This window comes from Neodiprion pinetum, chromosome 2 (assembly GCF_021155775.2).
Source record: "Neodiprion pinetum isolate iyNeoPine1 chromosome 2, iyNeoPine1.2, whole genome shotgun sequence".
Classification (NCBI taxonomy): domain Eukaryota; kingdom Metazoa; phylum Arthropoda; class Insecta; order Hymenoptera; family Diprionidae; genus Neodiprion; species Neodiprion pinetum.
In genome coordinates, this window is record NC_060233.1 from 1,647,699 (window position 1) to 1,673,467 (window position 25,769).

At 40.0% G+C, this 25,769-nt stretch overlaps 1 protein-coding gene and 1 long non-coding RNA gene across 3 annotated transcripts in view; one reads left to right on the plus strand and one right to left on the minus strand.

The window, feature by feature from the left end:
* The window catches only part of LOC124213331 (uncharacterized), a 50,089-nt gene that overhangs the window by 8,219 nt on the left and 16,101 nt on the right, over positions 1-25,769 (plus strand). Inside the window, exons 1-4 of one of the 2 annotated variants that reach the window (XM_046614562.2) lie at positions 6,319-6,422; positions 6,545-6,761; positions 7,397-7,936; positions 17,566-17,727. In XM_046614562.2, the coding sequence (XP_046470518.1) occupies positions 7,440-7,936; positions 17,566-17,727 (659 nt within the window). In that variant the 5' untranslated portion in view covers positions 6,319-6,422; positions 6,545-6,761; positions 7,397-7,439. Of the gene's footprint in view, positions 1-6,318; positions 6,423-6,544; positions 6,762-7,396; positions 7,937-17,565; positions 17,728-25,769 lie in introns of those variants that run through there. The other variant, XM_046614560.2, reaches the window with a different exon arrangement.
* Positions 11,831-14,752, minus strand: LOC138190476 (uncharacterized). Its single transcript, XR_011176470.1, has 5 exons — positions 14,582-14,752; positions 13,668-14,028; positions 12,734-12,965; positions 12,414-12,650; positions 11,831-12,322 (listed from the first exon to the last, which is right to left on the minus strand). It is a non-coding gene; the product is annotated as an uncharacterized lncRNA (long non-coding RNA).

A 25,769-nucleotide genomic window follows, 5' to 3' on the forward strand; every position in this document is an offset into this window, starting at 1 on the left:
AATTCCACATGTCATCGTCAATCCGTCGTTGGAACTATAGATGGTTGGAGTCAATCAAATTACGTACTAGTTTCTGCAGTTATTTATATTTCTCATGGAGTCTCCCGGAGTTCTATCATCTTCCTTCGAAACCACCCGAGCTGCAGTTTGGCGGTGCAGCAGACGGGGACGCCGATAACCGGCAGTCGGCTTCTCGACCCCGTCCATGTCGTAATGGGATTCAGTTTCACGGTTCCATGGTCTCGATTAAAGCGTCGGCCGGTTTGTCGCTCTTCCCGTTTCAATTTGACGTTCACAAAGGTAGGCGTGGCTCGTTCACTAGCTATACGTCGCGATTCTATGTCTAGGTACACTGCAGATATGTATCACGGGCAACCACAGACGTGAATTTTCGTCTGGTTTATCTTCTGGCGCTTCGTGAAGGATACCAGGAATTCATAGATTCTAAACCACCTTAGGCATTGAAGAATATTGCAGTACCTCGAACCTCGCTGATATAGTAGAATAATGGATATTGGAATTGTAAGTCAATGAAGTACGTCACAATTTTTCGTTAACGTTTCGATTCGACTAAGAATCCTCTCCAGAATGATGTATACATTTGTTTACACTGCCAAGAACAAAAGAAAAGAAGAAATAATCAATGATCCAATCTTGGACCTATATGGATGTGACAAGAATGCTTGAACGACGTAAATCGTTGGCATTTCTTTTCTCATCTGCAATTCCAATATCCATTACTCCAGTATTATCGTACGCATTGCACTTTGCTTCAAGGCAATCGTGCAAAGCCTGTGGTTTTGTTGTAACTGCAGTTTACTCTGAAGGAAGAACCAAGCAACAAAATCCAAACCATGAATCCGGTTTCCGATGATTTTTGCGCGTATAGCTTAACGTCTGCATATATCGCTACCAGACTGAAATACTCTCGAGCGCTGATATCGACGGGGTTGAAGTGAAATTGCCCGAGATGAGACCGTCGCGTCGGTATATATTCGGTAGCGACCTGGCGCACCCTGAGGCACGCCCCTCGACGCGCCCCTCGTGTTTCATCGTTTCACCCCTCGGCACAGGAGTCGAGAATTACCCTTGCGGTCGTATTTAGGAGCATCCCGCAATGAGGATTTAGAAGAAAAAAAAACGAGAAGCTAAAAGATGAATGGGACAGGCAACCCCAAGATGACTGGTAATAGACACGTTATAACTATAATCATCCTATTTGGGTCCAACGACTTCGGTATGGTCAGCATGGAGTAATCCATACTTTATATATGCTGAGTATGGAGTTTCCACGCCTGGAAAAAGTGGGGAAATATAACTGCAGATTGGACGTTATTGGTAGGCGAAGACTCGAATAGAATCAAATTAAAAACTTTCCAAGATTATTGTTGAGTCAGTTAGGTTCGTTGCCTCGAACTTTCTGCGTATCTATGTTCTGTAAAATACTTTACTCGTTTGCATTGCATCCAAAAATTTAATTCCTTTTTTCTTTCGAGAGAGAGAATTATCCATTCGTCCCAGCATCGTCTCGCATTGCGGTATGGACATTTTTTCATTTTACAGAGGTTGAAGACTCATGTCTTTGATTGATAATGGTATCTAGATTCATTGATACAGCGATACTTTGAATTCGGGGAAAAATGGTGACAGAGATCAATCGAGTCTCCGTCATGAATAAGTGAAATGTTGAACTTCAAGCTACTTTTGATTTTATTGAAAAATTATGTATAAATGAGGTTAATATGTTTCGAAATCCAAAGATACAACGTTAATCAAAATACCATTTAACTGTGATAAAGCAAATGAACAACCCCCCTTTCCCTCCCACTTCTACAACGAACTCCATACCTGAAAAAATTACAAGTCGCTGGCCCTGTCTCATTGCCACTGTAACACGCGTACCATATAACTAATTTCTCTCTCTCTCTCTCTCACTTGACGATTCACAGAAGATTATCCTCAAATAATCTAAAATACCCCAAGTATGTACTGAACGTTCTCTTCATTCTGCTAACGTTCAATAACATCGTATAGTATCTCTCTTTCCCGGGTGGCAATGTATACCTATACAAGTGCAGATTTTCAGTACATCAAACGCGTGACTGAATCGTTATTTCCTCTCTTAGCGACCTGCAAGCTGCCAGCGCGGCGCTGGGATCTTGAATCTGCATTGTCACTTGCTGTTGGGGCTAAGGTTTAGCTCTTGAGTAACTAACTGTATGGCGCATTGAGGAAATTTTCAAACTCTTTCAGTGTTGGGCTTCGTTTAGATTATCCGGTTACTACGGTAAGCAAGCAGCAACAGTCAGACGTCGGTGTGCATGCCTCTTACATCCCATACCTATATAACGATCATTCCAAGCAATCAGGAGTAACCGGCTCGCGTCTCCCGTCGGCACTTCAATTACTGTACGAAAATAGATCAACGACCGTACGTACGTACATGTAACTTATGTACACGAATGTACCGGTTAATAGTTGGCAGAAGTATATATTATACCTATACGTACCTACATGTGCAATGCTCCAATCTGTTTTCAGAGTTGGTCCAACGCGCGCGTTCCTGCGCCGATGCGCAGAGGTATGCAGATCAGTTTTGCGCCAAGTATAATGCTGCAGGAAGAGAAATAGGAGTTGAGAAATACTAGAGAGGTGAATACTGCGCGCACGCGAAACAATTTGTTGAATATTAATTTTTATGTTGCGTAATAAGAATTAGCACTATGCCCAAATCATTTATCATTTGTGATTGATGCTATTCGTGCCTGTAGTCATCTGCGTCTGGTACGAAACTAATAAAATTAGACAAAAAAAAAATTAAAGGAGAATTATTTTATTCCGGGTTTAAATTCCGCGTATCGTTTTAAGCGGGTAATATATTTTCACATTATGATTCACAATTCTTGTTAATATATACCGTATTCCCTCGTTGCTATTACACAAACATATATATTGGGGTGGGTAATTTTTTAACGTTTTTTTTTAAGGATACGAAATAAATAAACTAATACATATAAACAAGTCCGTAAGGTGTACGCATAATAATAAATAAAGAATGTTAGAATAATTGACAGCGACCTCTAAATATTTTCCTACCTCCTTCAGGTTTTACGACAATTTTTTTTTACAATATTTGTCACAAACTTTTGGAGTTCGGACCTTAAAATAAAAAAGTTAAAAATGAACCACCTTGATATACATGCATGATCTGCCTGTACGTAATTACATATATAGATCATGTGTATCCATATGGATCGGAATGGAGTAGGAAAGGATATATTTTTAGTCTACCCCCACAATGAGACATCCGTTTGGATACCGCGGCGTTCGGCGGTTGCGGGTCAGTCCCTGGTTCTGAGATCATGACGACTGCGATGGATATACGACGATGATGGTGGCGATGATCGTTGTCGTTGTCATTTATGCCGCTCCTGGACCATGGAGGTGCGTAAGAAAGTGTATTAAACTCCGTGAGTGACAGCGACACGTCACGCTGGGTACCCAAACAAAGAATGCGAGAAAGACGATTGACAACGACGCCGCGGTGCGGCGATGATCCTCGTCGTCGCCTCGAATCTCTGGAGGCAGGCAGCCTAGGCAGGCGCTAATTCTGTTGGATGAAACGGCGTGATGGACGGGCGCGTGACTTCCGTTCACCCGTCAATACACAACTACGTGTTATTATTAATACTAGCACATCACCGTGAACGAACCACGCTGAAGGAGGCACGATGCTGAGTGTTCGTGACGATGTGCCGAGCATCTCTCTCTCGCTCTCTCTCTCTCTCCATCTCATTCTCATTCTATTCGAATTTCACTCCCCGTTGGCTAAACATGACCTAATTGAGACGTCCTGATCAACGACAACTCGACACTGCGCACCAAACTCGGAAAATATAACCGAAAACGAAACTGACCCCGGAAGTATACCGTATTTTAACAGCTACGATACTACAACGACGCGTGACGGAAGTGCCGACGCTAGCGTATTACGATACTTATTTGTACCGAGTAGCCGTGAGCTTATACCTTATGTACATCGTACTCCGTAGCCAGTTGATGAAGTGCGTTGGTCAATTTGTCTCTATCAATGGTCGTAACTCGGAAATCGTTTGAAACGACACTGGTGAAAATGATTTCTACGAGTTTCTACGAATTTTTTAGGAAATTTGGAACATTTCGTACAATTTTTTACAAAAAATTATTTTCGTAGAAGATTGTAAATATCCATAGTTTCTCATCAAAACTTGTAGACTTTTATCAAAATTTGTATTTTTTCAATCGAAAATCCACAAAATACTACAATTTTGTACAAAACATATACGAAGTTCTTAAAAATTTCCTAGTTTTCGTAGAAAACATCAAACACGAATCAACTATTATAGTCTTAGTCTTTACATTGCCGATATGAAGATTTCTCAATTTACGATTAGACATTGGTATTTCAGCCATACTTGAGTAAGGAAATTAAAATTTTACATGCTATCACAGAAATAATGATGATACTGCTGCTGCTGCACTTGAGCTTGAAAGCTGAGAGCTTTGCCATGAATAAATTCGCATGCGCCGCCGTCGCGTGATCCATTCGCAACGCAAAATTATTGTAGTCTCTTATTTGTACGAGTGAGTGTGTTTGTGTTAGTTGATACTTTATTGCATGTATACGTGCGCAAAAAAACGGGTATGCGAAAGGACGAAAGTTCACGCTACACAACTTATAGATACATTCTTCTACGCTATGCAAACACACGTGTTGCATTTGTGTCCTATCGAAGTAAACACCTGCAGTAACTTTGTGTGTGATGGCGTATATTCTAGTTCACCGGCTAACCGGCTCCGAGGCGATTTTTCAGGGTTGACTAAATTACCGTACAGGCTCACTTTTACGCGGTGTATTCACTTCTTCGTGTCGCACGCGTACGAAACCGACTCTCCTATTCATATATTCTAATAGAAACTCGTTTGCAATTTACATGCCATTTTTTCAACCCGCCAATCATATTCTCGCTCTTATTTTACTCGTCGGACGTGCATTCAAACCACGGCAGTGTATAAATACGGTTATTTCTATACTAATACAGTCAATTTTTTGAGGTTATAAATAGACTTGAGAACCACTGCTTGCTCCCTCTTGCTGAACCTCGTAGCTGGCCGGTGTCGTGTGACGTAATTGAAAAGTTTCAACGAGGTTCCATTTAACTTTACGCGTTTAAAGCATACATTTTTTTCTATCCAACGATAATCGTTAAGTCATAATCGTTACGACTGTCGATGCATTGGAATGCTTAAGATCATTATTCCAAAAATCAATTACATCATAACTGTAAATAGCAGTTACATTTCTTTTTGTTTTTCCTTTTTTTTCATTTTATCTTCAATCCAATTACCTGCGCGGGTATGCCCGATAAATATAAACACACGTCGATTTGAACGTAGCTGGATTTTGTTTCTCATAAGTATATACCTAATAACGTACCTATGTGCGATACAACGAATGCATTAGAAATTAGGTATACATGCACGGTTATCTGTAACAATGCGTTGTTGTTCCCACAGCCAGAGAAGAGTAGGTAATTTGTTGCATGTACAGTTGTTATCCAGGGTAAGAAGTGAACGGTAAAAGTCTACAAGTATACCCGCAGCTATTCCTTCCTCTTCGACACGAAGAAGAACTCGACTCGATTTTTGTGCCTATCTTATACAACAACCTGCGCGTGAGTCATGAATGGAGTAAAAAACCGGGAGTCGGCAAAGTACCCGATGATACGCTTCTTACTGTTTAAGATCAGGAAACAAACAACACGGTCCATAATGCGTGCAGGATGTATTCACGTATCTATGTACACTGCAAAAAAATTGTGATGTTTTTACCAATAGTCGCTAGTTCGGACTATTATAGAACAATTTGTGGGCAATTTAGAACTTTATCGTCAAATGGTGTTAGATCGATACCAAAAAGTACTCTGTACAAGTCCACACAACATTTTTGTTCACAGTGTATGTACCTATACACCGGTTAGGGGGTAGGCCTGCGATCATCCACATCGCGTGACAGAGCACAAAATGCCTGGGAGAATAACAATCCCCAGAGGCATGTTTAACCAAAGGCATGTTTAAACCTCTCAGGCTTTAACGTGCCTATTCTCGATGGAAACTTATAACGAAAAATCAACGCGAGCAGCGACCACCGCTGATTCATCTGGCACGTGACTTCGCGCTTGCGGACACGCTGGTCCCGTCAAACTGTATACGTTTATACCTGTCCTAGTCCTATCCTACCATCACCTTACTTCCATTCGACTCCCGTCGGTCCTTGGCGCTCGGTACCATCCATCCCTCCCTGACGCCAGTCGCTCTTCGCGGTCTCGCAGAGACGCAATCGCTTCAAAGTTCTCCGTCGATGTTACGACTCGGTTAATGAGGTGTAACTCTTTGCGATGGTTACCAGTAATGTCGTTTACAATTTTTACAGTTTATGACGAAACCGCGATTTTTATTTGGACCCTTGTTGAATGTTGTACTTACGTGTTGGATTTTATTCTAGCATACAACCATCGTCGTGATGGTTTTCTTCAAGTTTCGAAACAGACAGTGATAAGCAAAAGTATGAAATGAAGAACAAAGTGGTAACGCAATTGGCGTCATGAAGAACAACTTGCTGTGTCACCGTTTTACCATGCGAAGCAAGTTTTCTGTATACTCTTGCCAAAGAGACTTGTAATATAACAGCTGACTGCAGAGAACGTTTCATACACTCGAAGGTATACTTGGTGTAGATTCTTTTGTGCGATCTCTGCTGCTTTTTTTAGAGTGACTTCAAAGCCTCAGAAGAATTTACATTAACTTTTGAGCAAGCGAGTATAACAACGATATTATAGTTTTGAATTGGAAAATAGAACAGGTCTTTGGGTATGTTAGTCGTGCGTCACGGTGCTCGTTGATATGTACTGTTTTCTTGCACAAAATGTCGATAATTATTACACGGTGAATGAAACCAACTCACATGCGTAGATACTTGCGTGTATCTTTTTAAATTATGATTACTATTGGTGCCTGCCCGCATAAAGTATCTCGTTACGTTCCCCCATTCGTGTATCAGCTTTATACTGTACATGTATTTATACACATACGCATCTATATGTATAGTATTTATCTGGAGAGGACGTTGTTATGTTGTTGCCGATGCGGCGTGTCAACCCCGCGTGCGTTCGCCAACTATCAAGTTCCATTCGGGTTGACCAACCGACCGGGAAATCTGGGTCTTCCAGTAGATGCATCACGCATCCGTTGACCATGCACGCAACACTCTTGCGATGACTATCCATTATCTACACATATAATGCAGTATCACATACTTACCGCGCTTACTACACATGTCCTCCTATCATGCTTTCAGATCCGAAGACCATCCACCGCGCGCTAGATCAAAGGCATCCAAGATGTTGTCGTACATGTTGCCGGGGGACGAAAAGCCGCCGCCGTCATCGCCGATGGAAAACCGCAATGGAAACCTGGGCCAGATGTCGGCGAGGAGTTACCAGATCAATGACCTTCAATCCGGGGGCCCAGGGTCCCCGAAAATGACGTTAAACGCTCGGGCCATAAGCGCGCTTCAGTCGACGCTGGCCTCGCGGGGTGGCGGTGATCAGATCGAAGAACTCGACGAGGGGGACGAGGATATCGTCGACGATCACGTCAAGGCCTACCGCGGTATCAATGGCCGGAAAGGATCCGTCGAAAGCCCGAGACACGCGGCACTCGGCGTGGATGCGGCCGGGAACACGACGCGGAAATCATCCGCTCTGCACTCGTCTGGACCCGGAAGGGCCGTCGTTAAGGATGACAGTCTTTACAGCATTGGAAGCGACGCCAGTACCGTTGGCAGCGAGAAGAAGCACAAGCTGTTCAACGGTGCCAAGCACACCAGTCTCAAGAGGTGAGTTAGTTACACTTACGAACAAGCAGTCATTCTCACCGCGCACTTTTTAACATCGTACCCTGTATGACCTCTTATGTTTTTAAAATAATTCGTCTTCTTGCTTTGTCACTGTGGGAAATTTGCGCGATGAGCAATATTTTTTTATCCACCGGGCATTGCACTCGGATAAACGACAGTTTGATATCATACTCTATTTTCTCGCACAAGGTAGGTATCCCAGGTCGATATCTCGGATTTGATTTCTTTTGTAATATGTTATAGGAGACTAAAAACTAAGCGACGCGTATTTTTTTCTATCCGCTATTAAACACTTTGACAGGTCGAAAGCACTCTCCAAACTAAGGCAGGCATGTCAAGCGGCGATTTGACAGTTTCCTGTTTTTTCTCCAATTAAGAAAATTACATTTTTCATTTCTCGTTATGAGAAAACTTTTCTAGTTGGATTGATTAAAAAATATTACGTTCTTGTGGGTGAAACTGTCAAACCGCCCGTTAACATGCCTTACTTTGGAGGATGGTTCTACCCCTTTGAAGTGTTGAATGGCGGATAAAAAAGTCGCTCAGTTCTTAGTCTACTATAACATATTACAAAAGAAATCAAATCGGAGAGATAGACCTGAGATACCCTCCTTGTCGGTCAGCTGTTTGAAATTTGACACAATATAGAAGCCGAGGTACGTCTGCAGGTCGATACTAGGACTACATTTCTATCGAAGAACGGGATCTATAATAGGATGATATGAACGCGAAATAGGATTTCCCAGTTGTTTAGCTCTGAAATATACTATTTCAAGTGTCAACACTGTAGTAGTCTGGTTATGTTTTACCTTGTTTTCGTTCCTCTTGATAATATCCATTTTACAAGTTCTATTGTACATGAACTTATGGTCAAAGCACGGAAAAATATTTTTTTATTACGGTTGAGAAAAAACGGGAAGAAAATGAAAAACTTGGTGACTTCCTTGCAGGCTGGAACGGGAAAAAATATGTAGCGTGTGAAGTTAGGATAACAACTAAGCGTGACGTCGTCGTCACGGGTGAAAGGAAGAAATAAGAAGTGGTTTAGCTCTCGACTTTGATGAACCAGCACACTCGCTGATTGTGAGAAGGTATACTGGATACTGGAAGAGTGTGGCAGACGCCTCGATAGGCGTGCGAGTAGTATAGGTGTATGTACAATGCTTATTAAATGTACACAAAAAAGTAGAAGATTGTATCAGGGTACATTATTCACCCGAGTTTCTCAACATATTATACGAGCTCCGCGCAGCGAGTTTCGGGGTCGTCAACGCGTGACATTTTTACCAAAAACTGAAACCCCGTCATCTCCGTATTGTAGGTATAATACATTTCGTACAGTTGGTCCGTATTTATACATACTTACGGTAGACTAAACATTACGTGATCGTTGCCCAATTTTATGCGAGGTTGAAACGACGAATAAAATACAGTAAGAAAGAAGAAGAAGTGGAAGAAGTGGAAGAACAAAGTTCAACAGGCGACCATCGTCGAAAAAGAAGGGCCCAAACATACACGTGGCAACTACCACTCACGCGTGTTTGATTCACACTTGAAATTCTCGCTCGAGTTGGTATAAAATTGGTACACATATGTTCAGCCGCGTGAATGAACGCGATCCGGTGTCTTTTGTGAGCTGACACCTACGCGTGTTGGGTAAATTGGAAGGCAAGTGATTAGAAATAGGCTTATAGAGTCAACAATCACACCATTGTTCAATATGTGGGCTTCTGGGTAGGTAGTCAAATATTACAAACGTCTTACTAACAAGATATCCAAAGTTGATAATGGAGTGTAATCCTGCACTTTGAAAGCACCTCATTAGTCACTCGTCTTCCAACCCCGAGCGATGTATCGACGGAGCAGAAACGCAGGAGAGAACCATGCATGCTGCCGATAGGAGATCGGATTTCCAATCTTATTTGTAACTCGATATGACGCAGTCAAAGGTTGATTACACGCTAGACTTACCTGCCCACCTATGGATTTGTCTCATTGTACGAGAATCGTTCTGTTGTAAGAAAATCACCATGGGAAATAATGGGCTTCATTGTATTTCGTAATGGAATGAATTATAAAGAAGTATTGACAGAAACAAGTTCCGTTTTTCCATATAAATCGAATCAACGAGACTTTGCGGAGTAAAATTTATAGCTTTTGCTAGGTTGGTAAATCACAAAACGAGTTTATAGTTTGTCGTCGCAGAGTGCTCGATTAGCACGTCGAACCAGCGGTTAGTTCGGTCCGTATCTATTCCCCAGCCGAAATCCGCTACGTCTTGCGGTATCTCGAAGAAAAGAGAGGAGGATAATCGTGCGCCTCTGTCTTAGCGTTACTCGTGGTAACGAGTTGCACGCATAATCGCTATTTCTGATTGGCTAGTTTCTCAATTCTACAGTGCGGAAAGGGAACATTATGGTATACGTATATCTACTTGCCACGTAGCATCAGGAGAGAGAAGGAGTCGCGATCTGGACCCAGTTATAGTTCCTTCTTCTCCCTCCCAAGACCGTCTTCGGCAAGCCGGTGCTCATCATCACCGTCAGTCATACTTGAGGCAGATTTTTTGGTGAGCGAATTTGTTCATCAAGCAAAGGTTATCTTCTTATTTATTGTGTCAAGAATTGGTGGTGCCAGGTGTGATCAGTGATCGTAACGCATCTCGTCATTCCTTTTACGAAAATCCTCCCATGCATCGAACGAACCTCGAATGGTTCACGATGTTTATGAATTCCGTTTGAAGATTCTATGTATACACAAAGTTTGTAAAAACTGTGCACTCGGACTGGATGCTCTCCCTTCTCCACAGGCCAAGCGTGCCGTGTGTTTCTGAATAGTTTGAACAAGTTCAACCGAGTGAAGCTAAACCTCTGTCTACGTGCATGCCATAATGTATGTATATCTTATATACATGTATACTACGTTGCGTAACAGAGGTAGCTGTTATACCCGCCAGAGCTATGTGCATTTCACGGTCTTCTCTTGCACCTACTTTATATACCTATGTATACACTCCAAGCAAGGTATGTGTCTATCCGTTACACCCTGCCTGCACACTCATCTAGCATACGTACTGGCTAATTCTGGTCTGGATACGTATCTTTTTTACTTATTTTTTTCACCAACTTGTACTCTTATTTTTCTTTTATCTCTCTTGACGACCATTTAAAAATTCTGCTGGTAATTATACTTTGCTCGTTTAGCTACGCCAATTTCGTTCTCATGTATAATAGAGGAGTGTATAGGTGCTGCAGCACACTCGTCAAACTCCTTCGGCGAAATAGTAACACCGTTCCGAAGAGGGGGAGAGAGACGAGGTACGAGGTCACATTGATTCTTTCTCCCTTTTTGCAAATTCTTACCACTACTTGTACCACGATCGGGGTGTATAATTAGTCACGTACCAATGGCGCACGCGGACATTATACAGTGTGTTACACAGGTATCGTATACAACCTAAGGTACCTACAGCTTAACGGGTGTTCCACAAATATGTATATTGGATTTGGTCTCGGACGATTCTATAAGCAGTTGTTCCAAGTCATGTGCGCTCCGTGTTTTTATATAATATCTTCACAGTGTGGGTGGATCGTTGCGACGTTCACGCTGCTGCACTAATACCGCCCATCGTGCAGTCGGGTCAGGGACAAACCTGTGGACAACCGTCTCACCTTACCTTATACACCTCCTACCCTATGCAGGCTGCAACACGACGAGCACCACTTTGGCGTAACTCGATATCATTTCGACTGTGAGAAGGACACTTTGTCTCTGCACAATCAGAGAAACTTACTCTGCTTGGAACTGATTGGAAGTTCGGGTGTTAAAAAAGAAACACACACAATTATAAAAGTATCTGGTATAATAAAATCGTTTCGAAACCATCATTTCTTTTATCAGGATAGTTGAGAAACCATTCTACAGTTTTTACGGAATGATTTTACTGTATGGATCTGATTGATTCAAAATCGCAATATTTGTTCGAGATTAATCAGCGTATGTAACAGTACAACTTCATCAATTATTCTATCGACAAAAACTAAAGTCTGCTCTCTTCTCTCTCGTCCCAAAAAAAATATTGGAAACGAACTCGTCCAGAGGGTCCATCAGTTACGTCAGACATGCGGCATGAGGGTGTCCGTAAAGCTTCTCGCGATGATCGCGTCTCGTGGCCTCGAACTCCCACGCGTCCCTCCATCCACCACCATCGACTATAGTACCTAGCCACACGTACGATACACATGCATAGAGGCAGATACGTCGAGTAAAGGCGTGTACCACACTTGGACGCGTTCATAAATTACGACGATGGATACACCGTGTTTATAATGGCTGACAAAGACCTGCGTTGGTATACGTACGTACCTATAAATGTATATTATCGGTGACCATTGATTCAATGACCCATACTACTCGGGACAGAACCATTGACAATTACATCCTCGTACGTTTATACCTGCTGCAGCTGATTTTGCTGGATGTCTACTGTTAACGTTCCAAATCGTGGGTGGAGGAGAAGCGAAAGGCTGCGATCGGCGGAACCTTTGACCTTTCAGGCGTGAATATCGTTATCCATGTGGTGCACAGGTACTTGGCTGTAACCAGCCGAATAGTCGGTTCGGGTTCGGGCTGCACTACCTACTCTTTCTTTCTCTCTCTCGCTCTATAATACCTTTACAATCATGATATCTACCTGCACCAAAGCAACCTGATTGATTTAAAACTCTCCGTCTCTCTCTTTCTCTCTCTGAGCCTTCGTCTAATGAATAAACGTACATACGTGTGGTCTCTGAAACACCGATGACCAATACTGGTTCAAGGCTTTAATCGGACCAAAATTCAATTCAATTCTCCGATATCCTGAGCTGTTGCTGACGACCGCAGACGTTGCGACGAATCGATGGAATATTGAATGATTCCGTTGAGGAAGAATACTTCGGACGGTGATGACGTCATTCAAAAACATGATGTATCCACTTTCGAAGGGTGTGGTTATGCTTGGTGTAACCTGTTAAGTTTATTGTTTTATTCAAACTGTTCAAGGTTTCAACTCGTTACAATGTACGTTTTTAACCATCATCATCATGCACATGCCTGAAAGCTCATATACTTGCGTATACTTATGACAAATGAGATGACCGTTGACAGTTGTAGAGTCAATTGAATAATTTATGCCACAAGTGATCGTTGACTTCTTATACGTAGTGGGGGTATATAAAAGAAGAACGGTCATGCGGAGCATGTATCCGCATGTAGTAAGTGAAGCATTTATATTTAGTGTTGAGGATACCGCAAAATGATGCGATCGGTCCCGGGAACCGAGCCAAATTTTAATGCGCGTGAAAGTTCCTTTCGTACACTTCTATGACGTGCAGTTTCTAAATATCTTATAGCGTAGGTATACGTGTGTATAAATAATAAACGGGAAGCGGTATGTTATAGACGTTATAAACTATACGTCCGTCTAGTCCTAGCCAAATATGAAAATAGACACGCGATTGTTAGCGAAGAAAAAACAAAAGATAATAATGAAGAACGACGAGTTGAAGTCACCGCATCGCCAATAAATATATCTCTCGAGAAATATTGTTGCCCCGGAATTCATTTCGACGTGTATTTTTTTCGCGGGGTTGGGGAATGTGGGAATATTGGAACGAAAGCAGGTTCGAGATGAAGCCTGACCCGGGCACGATTTACTTGCGATACGTGCCTGAGGTTGGCGAAATTTCTCGTCTATTTCTGCTAGTGGTGGCGTCGTCGTTGGTTATACACACGTAGAGGAGAGACGCTAACAATGCTGCAAAGCATCCCTCGCGAAAGACTCGCTCCCGCCGCTCGATACCGTTCGTCTCGGCGGCGGCGACCTCGACCTCGACCCCGACCTCCAACCCGAACGACCCGGACCTACCCTACAACACCGTTGTCGTCCTCTACGTGGATGGAATCGCCCGATGCCTTGTAACTAGCTCCTTGCCGACTTTGGAAGGGTTCGAGCAATCTTGAATCTTCGCCGTCGCCTTATTGTCGGAGTAATCCGTTCTTGATGTATGCTGAGTACGGAGTTTCCACGCCTGGGAAAAGTGGGGAAACATAACTGCAGATTGAACGTTATTGGTAGGCGAAGACTCGAATGGAATCAAATTAAAAACTTTCCAAGATTATTGTTGAGTCAGTTAGCTTCGTTGCCTCGAACTTTCTGCGTATCTATGTTCTGTCAAATACTTTACTCGTTTGCATTGCATCCAAAAATTTAATTCCTTTTTTCTTTCGAGAGAGAGAATCATCCATTCGTCCCAGCATCGTCTCGCATTGCGGTATGGACATTTTTTCATTTTACAGAGGTTGAAGACTCATGTCTTTGATTGATAATGGTATCTAGATTCATTGACACAGCGATACTTTGAATTCGGGGAAAAATGGTGACAGAGATCAATCAAGTCTCCGTCATGAATAAGTGAAATGTTGAACTTCAAGCTACTTTTGGTTTTATTGAAAAATTATGTATAAATGAGGTTAATATGTTTCGAAATCCAAAGATGCAACGTTAATCAAAATACCATTTAACTGTGATAAAGCAAATGAACAACCCCCCTTTCCCTCCCACTTCTACAATGAACTCCATACCTGAAAAAATTACAAGTCGCCGGCCCTGGACGAGTCTCATCTCCAACCCGACCGGTTTGCAAACTCCACGGTCGCCTTTTCTTCTAGGTTCGTGACTTGGAAATCGATCCTTTTTGGCAGTTCGATTGCGATTTAGTCGAACGTAATAGAGTATCAAATAAATCAAGGGACAATGAGTTTACTATAGAAATCCTAGAAAGTAAAAATACTGAAGCTGCAAACAACTTTTCATCCCAAATTTGCTTGAAAAAAAAAGTATAGGTACTTGAGGATTCGTTCAAACAATAAACAAATTCGCTGAAACAGATTTTTTTTAAAATTATTTTGCAACTGTGGTTTCAATATTTCTGTTTGTTCATGATCGGAATTAATATCAGTGGAATCTTGAAGCTTGTGAAATTTGATGAAATCACATGGAGTGGAATGAAAATCCGGTGAAAATCATGTCGTAAGGATCCTTGTGCAATATCGTAGAGTCTTATAGAATATACGAATGGAATTCTGATGATGAAATCCCACAAAGTCTCGAAAATTCCACGAATTCTTTTTCAAGTCTCGAAGTGACACGCAATTTCCGAAAGTCGAATTGATTGAAAACTAAACTTTTATTTTATGGCTTGATTTAAAGAATTCAGTTATTGAGAAGAATGATTACAAAGGTATGGATTTTTTTCTGTACATAAATTGATTTGCAAAGTTGTTTGTTCTGTCTTAGACAACATTGAATTATTGTACAGTTTTTTGTTTTGCTTTTTTTTTTACAGTTGTTTGACCGAAGAATAATTTTTCGTTTGCATTTCTTGCAAATACGTAAATCACGGTGACGAGGATCTTGTCAATGTTTTTTTTTTTTCCTCGACAAGATCAATTACTGTCTTGAATAATGCATCGAGACATAGGTATGTATACATAGATTCCGAACATGGATTATACAGGGATTAGATTTTGGCTTTGATCGGTTTAGTACTTTTTCAATTATTTAAATAACAAAATTCCAATACATAAAATAAAAATGATATCATGAGAATGGCTGAATGGATTTGAATGAAAATTGGTAACGTGAGGTTTTTTGGGTCACCGATAACGAACCGAAGGTCAGAATTCCAAAATTTGTAATGTCGGATCCATTATAGTGGTTGGAAATTTAAAAAAAACGTCATATTTTCATGTAAAATAGTAACCGAAGGCTCTAAAATCGTTGATCACGAATCTGACTTTGTAGTTCGCAATTCGATTTGGATATTGTCCTTTTTTTCTCTGTATAAACTTGGAACCTGCAGTGTGAGAATGGGAAGTTCGAGGGCTGGCTCGTGGCCAGTCTCAAGCCGCTTGTTGTCTTTCAAATTACTTGAAAATAAAAGAAATTGTATTCGAGGATGAATTTGAATATCGTATAACTGATTGAAATTGTACATCAACTAAGCAATCTCCAATTCCTTAGCAAAGTAACTATCCTTTTAACAAACTTCTGTAGTTGCAAATTCTAATCTTGATGAGTTGTGAGATCGCAGAGCGTCGGATCTGGCAGCGACGGATTCAAATTAGGGCCGCGTTAATTGCCCCGGGATTGCGCAACGTTTAATTACACGACTCGGATCGCGTCCGGCGGATTAGCGCATTGCAGCTCATTGCAGCCCGAAACTGGCGCATCGGGGGACGTACGGAAGACGATACAGTGCAGAGACAGAGTTGACAAATTACATACTCGGCCACGTGTCGAGCCGCAAAGTCACGTGACTTTGACACCCACCCGCGCTTCGACAGCTTCCGACTTTTCCCGCCAGAGAACGCCAGCGACTTGAGTCAGAGACGGGTGTTGCAGATTCGAATGACTATCTCTAAATTACGATTTGACTCATTTTTTTGCAACGTATGTTCGATTCGATCGTTTCGATCTACGTATGAGACAACTTTTTAGAATCGATTAGTCAAGACTTACATTCAATTGTTGAGATGTCGCTGGCAATTTTTATTTTTTTTTTTGTGCGTAATCGGGCCTTGCAGATGTCAATGTTGATGTTTTAAGAGGAATTATGATTATCCCGCGAATATAGCGAGCGCTATAAATAAACAAGGGATTGAAAATACCTGTTTTTACAGAATAAATGTAATTGTGGGAAGGTTATGCGGAACTCAGTAATCTTGGGGTTTCTGGGATCGTTAAAAACGTGGCTGACGTCTAAATTTCAAAATTCCGAATTCAAAATAGCGGATCCAATATGGCGGACTGAAAATATAAAAATTGATCCTGTTCGCTGATATTTTATCCGCTATTTTAAATTTTGAAAATTTCTCAGATTGACCCTATTTTTGAGATCAGTGACGTCGACAATCTTTGTACAAAAATGTACGCTTCCAAGGGTTAAAATTGACAAAACCTCGCTTATCGTTAGCGAAAATCACAGTTCTTTGAAAAATGATAACGATTTTCTTTGCGTTGGATTTAAAAAATTTCAGTATGCTTTGCGTTATTGCGGTTTATTTGAACTAGCTCAGCGATTCCAAACATCGATTTTTTCTAAAAATGCATCGTTGAATCTCATATTTTTTTGTTCCTTTTTCTATTTTTTAAAAGCGGTATCCACTATTCAGCTTCTTCTCTCAATGACCGAAAATCCAGAAGCCATAAGCAAGTAGTTCCAAAGGTTTTGGAATAGAATAACAAACGAATCGGGATAAAAATAGAGATTCTATGTAAACGTTTTTCCTTCACCCCTGAATATATACACATGTATACGTATAATATAATCACCGGCAATCTGCAATTTTTCTAAGAAAATCTTCAACTTTGCCTATTCAAGTGCCGTATCACACAGATGAGCCAACCGCATTTACTCGGTATCAGTTTATCCTATTAAACTTGAAAAAATAATTCTCAAACGATTCTGTTATTTGTAAGGTTTTCTTTTATTCGACTTTTCCTTCGCCGTTCGTCTCTTTGACGTTTATATCATCGAGCTATAATTATCCTGTCCGCATTTCAGGGTCTCCTTTGGCTCTAGCAAAGGATCGATGGTCGAGACACTCGTCTATGAGACACCCGTCCAAGAGGAGCCGGAAAATAACCATTTTCACGAGCACAATGGACGACTACCAACACCGAACACCTACGGCTCGGCGGCTCTCCTCGTCGCCCCTGAAACCGAGTAAGTATAATTATGAGGATTACACAGGTCTGCAAATAAATATTTTTTATGGGTTTTGGTAAATATTATGTTTCGAGTTTGCCGAATCCACAAATTACTTCCATTTTCCTCCGTCGCGTACAGTATTATTGCAAAATACAAGGTGTTTGCGTAAAAAAAAAAACACATAAAAATAATAAAAGACACCACCGTTTTATTACAATTAACTAAAAAATATTTCTTATAAAATTAAAAAAACAATTTCTTTACGAAATGTATTTAATATTCCGTGTTCATTCTTTTCGCCTGTGAAACCTTTTCTTTTTTCTTTGATACACCTCCGAGGACGATCTACGCTCTCCGTTTGCATAGGATTTTTAGAATCACGAATTGGATATCAGATTTCGAATTAAACGAGAGTTTCACTCTAAATGAAGCTACAAACACGAGGTAAAAAAAAAAAAAAAAAAAAGTGACGTGACGTGATGGATCCTTTTCAGTATTTTTCCCGGTTTCAGTGAGTGAAAATCTATAAGATACAGTATAAAAAAGGATTTTTTAGATGCAAATGTCATCAATTAGCTGAAAAAGTTATTGTCTAGGAAAAATCTATCATCAAAATCTCGAACAATTTAATTGAAACATTTATTTTTCAACTGTGACAAAAATAATTAAATGAAAAAAAAGAAAACTAGGCAATAATTACACCTATCATTATACTTGAGGAATCTGTTGAACGAAGAATACAAATTAGAGAATATGGTGAAAAGACGTTATAAATATCGAATCACGTGGAATGAGGCCCTCTTTGTCCCACTTTTCACGATGACGGATGAGAAATGATGGATCGTTCAGTCAGTCAGTCAGTCAGTCAGTCAGTCAGTCAGTCAGTCGGTCGGTCAGGAGGGAGAAAATCAACGGCTGCGCACATCGCATGCTGCATGGATATTATATATATATATGGGGCATTCCATTACGGCAATTCGTCTGCCATTAAATCTCATGCGCAGAGCAACGATTGTTCTTCTGCCGCTTAACTAAACAAGAATTATTGTTTGTTGTTTTTCTTACAAGTTGAAGTATTCATTTTTGAGGCATAATGGGCGCTCAATACTCATGGTTCGATTAATCTGTCGATAAATTGATATCGGACACGAGTGATAAGAGGACAATAAAAAAAAAAAAAAAAATGACCTACATATTTACTCCTGCAGTAATAATCGTTCATTATCGTATTATATATAGATTATAGATTGTAGACGAGGAAATTCGATGAATCGTTTCTCTTTCTTTCTCTCTCTCTCTCTCTCCTCGCCCTCTGACGATAAACAAAATTTATGAAATGAACATAACTCGAAGGGGAAAAAATATACTATTATATATATAGATTTTTTTTCATTGTTCAAATGTGAAGACTATTTTCGTTATTGCAAAAAAGGATTATTCCTGCTCAATAAAACTCAGTGCAATCGATTATTTCATATCACCGTGGCATGTTGCACTCCGACCAAGGTAATCGCGTATCACAGACTGACTTTATGCACGTAATTACTTATTGGACGTAAGGTATTAATTACATCGATATCTTTACTTCGACCTATACAAAGTAACAAAGTAGATCTCACGATCAGTCGGAGTTAAATCTAATCGCGCACACGTATTTTGCGAACCAATTATTGCGTAATTTCAAAGGAATCTTCGTATTATTATTAAACATTAAATTATAATATATAATTAATAAATTATTGACGATTATAATAATAAAGGATGGATATAGGTGTTGAGTATATTTATTATTGGTATCGATATTATGATATCTTATGGAAGATGATTTGTACGCTTTTTATGTGGGTCTACGAATTGTTGCACACGTATTTCGAGCCTGCATCATAACCAGCAACAGAACCGGTTCGAAAAATACCAACGTTATCTTACGCGCTGCCAATCTTCTTTCGTTCATTTTACATACATGTATACCTACCAATGATTCACGATTGTAAATAACACGGTTGTATTATTAAACCCGTAAGCCGTAACTCACTCGCTGCCGGATTACATGCACTCAAAATGCCGAAGGATTTTTTTTTCAATCGTACAATTTGTTCGATTTATACCTTATAGATTATTTTTTAACGTTTATTTCTTTACCCCAGAATTCCTATACTTTGTTCTATTCTTTAACAAACCACCGCACGCGAAATAGAGAAAGAAAAACTATGTTATCTTTATCTCTCGGCGTTTTTGTAATTATATTCAATATATATATATATATATATATATTTTTTTTTTGTTGTTGTTGTTACGTAACGTATAAAACTCGCATTACAAAGAGGTGTAATTTCTTTTTTGATTATCCGTTGGCAAGATCGCGAAAGAAAAATTTGTACGTAAAGAGAAGTTTTTCAATCAAACACCTATTGGAAAAGTAAAAGGAGAACAAGAACAAGAATAAGAAGAAGAAGAAAAACGAGTAGCAGGGAAGGAGGATTGCGCAACGTCCTCCGGATTCTATAACACGGAATTCTACAAACTTGTTTATAGTAATTTAATTAAACTTCGACTCTCGGTCTGTATGGATCTATACATGTATATATATGATATATATATATATATATATATATATATATATATATATATCATATATACATTTATATACACGTATATCCTCCGGGTTTCAACTCGATTAAGACTTTCGTTTGAACTAGATCAGGCAGCGACACGACTGCGTTCCGAACTGCGATATAATATACCTCACCTGCCGTCTATCTAAAACTCGTTTAAGGGGGTGTCCTAGTCGATTTCGACGTTGACGTATGTAATATATTATCTTATTTTTCTGCGTTAAAGGAATATCTGTTATAGTGTTCTCGGTCAGAATTACGTATAGAATGGGACTGTTAAACCCTTTTTTGCGTTTCAGATACGTGGAGATCGATATTTTTAGATATACAGCATTAAACTCATCGGTAATTTACGATGATCGTGCTTCTACCTTGAGAATGAATGAAGAAAGAGCTGAATCAGATTCCGATTCGGTAAACGGAGTGTAAAGGGTCTATATTAATTCTATAGTATGAAAAAGCTACTAATTTTACGATGACAAATTTGTTTTTTCGACAGTGTAACATGTTTTTGTTCAAGTCTTGGGAGGGGAATATATCATACACACTTAACGAGGTCATCAATTCAATAGCTGAAAATCAATATTTATATCATAGAAACTTGAATGACCGAGTATTGTTTTGAAATGATTTGAATTCAATGATATTTTATTGATTTCTATGGATACCCCAATAATAATATCAATTGATTATTTGTGATTCTATCGAATCCGGAAGTCAATGAAAATCGTGTAGAAATCAGGGGTGATATTGAAAACGAATAAAAATTATATAATAAGGTAAAAATCTGTAGAAATCACTCGAAATCAAAGTAAATTAATTGGAAACATTCAGTTTATAATTTGCAAGTGAACGGCTCGTCAGAATTCTGACGTTTATTCGTTACACTACCGAAAGTTGATTAATTCGAAGTACAAGAATCTCGGTATTGTCTTTTCAACCTCTCGTTAACGCTTTACATCTTCCAAGACCATCAGAACAGTATCGATTCAGAGTTTTCTCACAAGGAAGATCTCTCCGATTTGATATCTTTTGTAATATGATGTATTTGACTAAAAACTATAAGCGCCAAGTATTTTTTTTTTCTGTTTCTGAATCGATAAAATTACATTTTTCATTTCTCGTTATGAGAAAAATTTTCCAGTTCGATTGGTTAAAAAAATACTATGTTCTTGTGGTTGAAACTGTTGAATCGTCCCTCTACATGCCTTACTTCGGAGGATGGTTCTACCCCTTTGAAGTGTTGAATGGCTTGTAAAAAAAAAGAGAGACGCGTTGCTCAGTTTTCAATCCGCTATAACGTATTAAAAATGAAATCGAATCGGTGATATCAAACTGGGATATCATCCTCCTTGCCAGAGGTAAGAAGATGAAGAAGAAAATGCGTCCATAGACGTGAATCAAACAGAAGGGTGGGGTACGTACAACGTAGAAGACCGTGAGGTGGCGCCGCGTGGCCAAATTCCGAAGCATCAACAACACGCAGGCGTGGTTGAACGTTACGGAGTAAAAGAGCCTCAGTCCGACCCTGCAGGTCCGACTTGACGCTGTACGTGGTGGTCGTATTGTGAACCCCGTCTCTCCCCCTCGGTTTGCCAAAGCAAACGTCGCGCGTTTCGTTAGTGTGTACGTGTAAAAATTCACCGCGATAAGGAAAAAACAATCGTTTGTGCAAAAAAAAAAAAAACGAAGAAGAAGAAGAATAAAAAATAAAATTGCCATTCTCTCAGCAGTCGATACACTAATTCGTTTCGCAATATTATAACCATACAATTCTCGATACTTGCTACACGTAGTATTGCATCGGTGCTCGATTAATCTCGTGTGCTCTCATATTTTCCCTCCTCTTCCCTCCCCCCCCTCCCAACCCTCTCTTGCCCCTTTTCCCTCTCTTTCTCTCTCTCTCTCTCTCTGACCATCCACCCCTACCCAAAACTTGACTCTGACCCCTCGGTTCCTCGGTTTTTGTTCTCTCCTGTTTATCCCAGCGAAATTAATATCTCTGGGTCAGTGCGAAGAACCGACGAATTCATCGGGTGAAAAACATCGTCTCTCTGATCTACAGGCCGAACGTGTCGATTTAAAAAAGAAAAAAGAAAGAAAAACAACAAACGAACTGTTCCAGTGATTTTGGATTTCTTGTCGAAGTATTTCAAGTTTTTTCGAAACTAGGATCGTTACGTCTTCTTTGAGGTATGTGGGATGCTATTATCGGTTTTTTTAATTATTAGAACGAAGAGATTTTTATTTATACAATAGCGACAAAAAAGAAAAATAATAACTCGATTGCTCTCCAATTTACGAGAGTGAACGAGTTGTTTTACATTCAGGGCTATAATTCGTATTTCCGGTATCATATGTTCTGATTGTTTATTCATTCGGTATCGTTGAGTTATGTCGGTACAACGTATTTTATATGCATAAGCCACAGGCCTGCAGGCTCACCGAAAGTTATCTGATGATACTCGCCATCATTGAATTTACACGCTTTGCGTTCTCACTCTTTCATACATCGTTGGATTTAATTTTAAGTTATATCAATTTCCTGCCTATAACTTTCGGGACAATTCCATTTACTGGAATAGAAAGAATGAACTGGGTTCGAGTTTCCAAAGTGACGCCAGTTCCCAACCGCCTATTGTCGGAAACCTTCCTTCGAATTTCGTGTTTTATATCCAGGGCTGTCAGATTTGAGGATAAAAGCTCAGCATATGCAATTCACGAATCGGCTCGAGTTTTATTTTTCCTGATAATTTGAGCCTCTGGGGATTTTTTCGCCCCAGCAATTCGTGGAGGGCAGGAAAAATTCGTTGGGTTGAAACGAACGGGACGGAACCGTGATACTGAAACGCGTGAAATATCACTGCAAGGTTGCCATGGATACCCGCCATCTTGACACACAATTCGGTCACCCCTTCATTGTCCTTTCTTTCCTGGATTCCCGTTTCTCCCGTTTCTCGTTCCTCCTACAAGGCGAAAAAGGGAGCTCCTTGCTTACGAGGAATGTCATTGTTGGCTCATGGTAAAAAACAGATCGCTATCAAAACCCGGTACAGTTTTGTAAATTATCTTCGTTGTAAATAGTCCGCAGAAGGTGTTAACCGACGTTTCACCTGTTGGTCAGATATCAGAGAAGAGGAATTTTTAAGGATTCAGGGAAATTTCTTGCTTGATGATTTTTCAGCGGGATTTTTATTCTTCCCCAAGTACTGAGAGATCGAATTTTATGTAATCTTTTTACTAAAATTCTGACAATGTTAAAACTGTTTTTTTTTTTATGTACGCTGGAAATTTATTCAGGAATTTAGTAACGTCCTCATATTTACTCGACTTGAATCTAACTCTTTTCTAATGATTTTTCCACGCGCATCTAGTTGCATCGAGTCTAATGAATAATTTGTTCGCATTTGTGTATACATTGCGTACAACATGATTTTGTTGAGAGCGATGCGTAATTTCGTTGTATTGTATAAACGTTCGACGATCGATCGGAAAAGATTCGACTTCGCTTCTCTTCGTTCTGTACACTTTTTCTTGCCTCATTTATGTTTTTGCAGCACGGAAATTGCGATAACTTTCATGCCACTTGAGGTGTATTGTATTTCTCACGTGCAGTATCCTCGACACATACCGTTAATGGTCTTCCCGGCCACCGGCCGATATTGAACGCTTTCAAAAGGGCGTTACTTTACCTAGGTGTGTAGGTATATATGTATAAAGTATACAGTATACACCTGGGGTGTGTAAGTTGGATTCATTATTCATTGAAAGGAAGAATTCTAATTATTAATAATGTTAAAGTGACGTTACGTCCATTAATACAACAATTGCAACATCACATCCGTTAGTCAAAACGTACATATATGATAATTTTGAAGTTGTATAATCGAATGTCTACGAAAAACGTTTGATAATGAATGAAATTTGTTTTTGAAAAAGAAAATTGATACCGATCCAACATTCCGATCTCCTCATATCGATGTTACGTTGTCCGTGTTATTTAGAGAGCTTGGAGAAGTGTGTAATAAAATTTTACGATGAGCGCTAAGCTGAGTGAAGAATAATACCGTCAACATAGTCCTCAGACTTTGCCTCAATATTCATTCATCCGATTTTCAACCATCTAACGAAGTTTTATTCATCCTTTGATAATTGTCAAAGTTTTCATAATTTTTCGTTATGTGGAATCGGTGCATAACTTCTACAAGACTGTAATGATAGATGTTCAGGAAGAATCGTTACTTCGCACTTTTAGGGATGTCTGAAAATTAGTAAACCATGATAAATAATATAGAATGATAAAAAAATAAACAAAATATAATCTTACTTTAAAACACTGTTTGTTACCGATTTTTCCTTATAAAAGTCGTTCCAAAAATTGCGTAATATTTATAACATTTCCCTCACGTTTCGTTACGTTAACTTTGTCCTCGTGGTAAACCAGCAATAATGAGTAACGACCCACGGAGTTGAATGCTACGTCCTTTACCGTATCTTCGGTGCAACCGTTTACGCCGTCGGTTAGTTATGATAATGACCATACAACTACATGCGTACAGAGTACGGGTAAAGTCGTTAGAGCGGGTGTAAAGTAGGTTTTGAAGGAGTATAGGGCGGTCGAATAACAGGAGGGAAAGGTTCGTGCCGCTCTTGAAAGCTCGTCGACAGTCATCGACCCATTGTTAAGAAAATGTCACAAATCCCACCCCGTCCTTCCGGACTTGAAGCTGGAGGAACTGGGGAACTGGGCTGACGTTGCACGCCCTTTAGAAGGGTAGAAAAAGTGCATTATAAAACTTGAAGAGAGTCTATCCAACCATTGTGTGTATCATTGATGGCCTGAGGAAGGAAGTTGCAATTGTCGAGACGTTAGGGCCGCGCCTTGGTTTTCATCGATATTCGATTTCACCGTAGACTTTCTAATCTTCGGCCCTTATGTAGGTGGCTGGTTACCTATAAGAAATTGGGAACGAGGATGAGCTTAGGATTGGTGTATAGTGTTTTTCTTTGTGTGCCCGGTTCTAATGACGCCGCAACGGCCCGCGGGCCGTTTTCCATTTACCGCGATGACGGCATTCACGCTTTTGGATCCGCACGCCGTTCTGTATATATATACAGTGTACACAAATGTGTGTATATACATGTATTGTGTACACCTACCTGCCTCATGCTCGTGGACCTTGAGTCGTTGCGTCATTCGTCGCATTCGTCAAACGTTTCTGTGCGCACATGTGAACATTAAAGAAATAGATGGATCGACAGATAGATAGATATATTTATGTACATGAAAATATTAGACAATGTGGCAATGTAGCATTACAAGAAAAATTACTCTGTGATCAAGAGAGATACAGACATCACAATGTAATACAGCCACTAATGGAGAGTAAGGAATTAATCTAGAATAGTCTACACCTAACATCCAGAGAGAGAGAGAGAGAA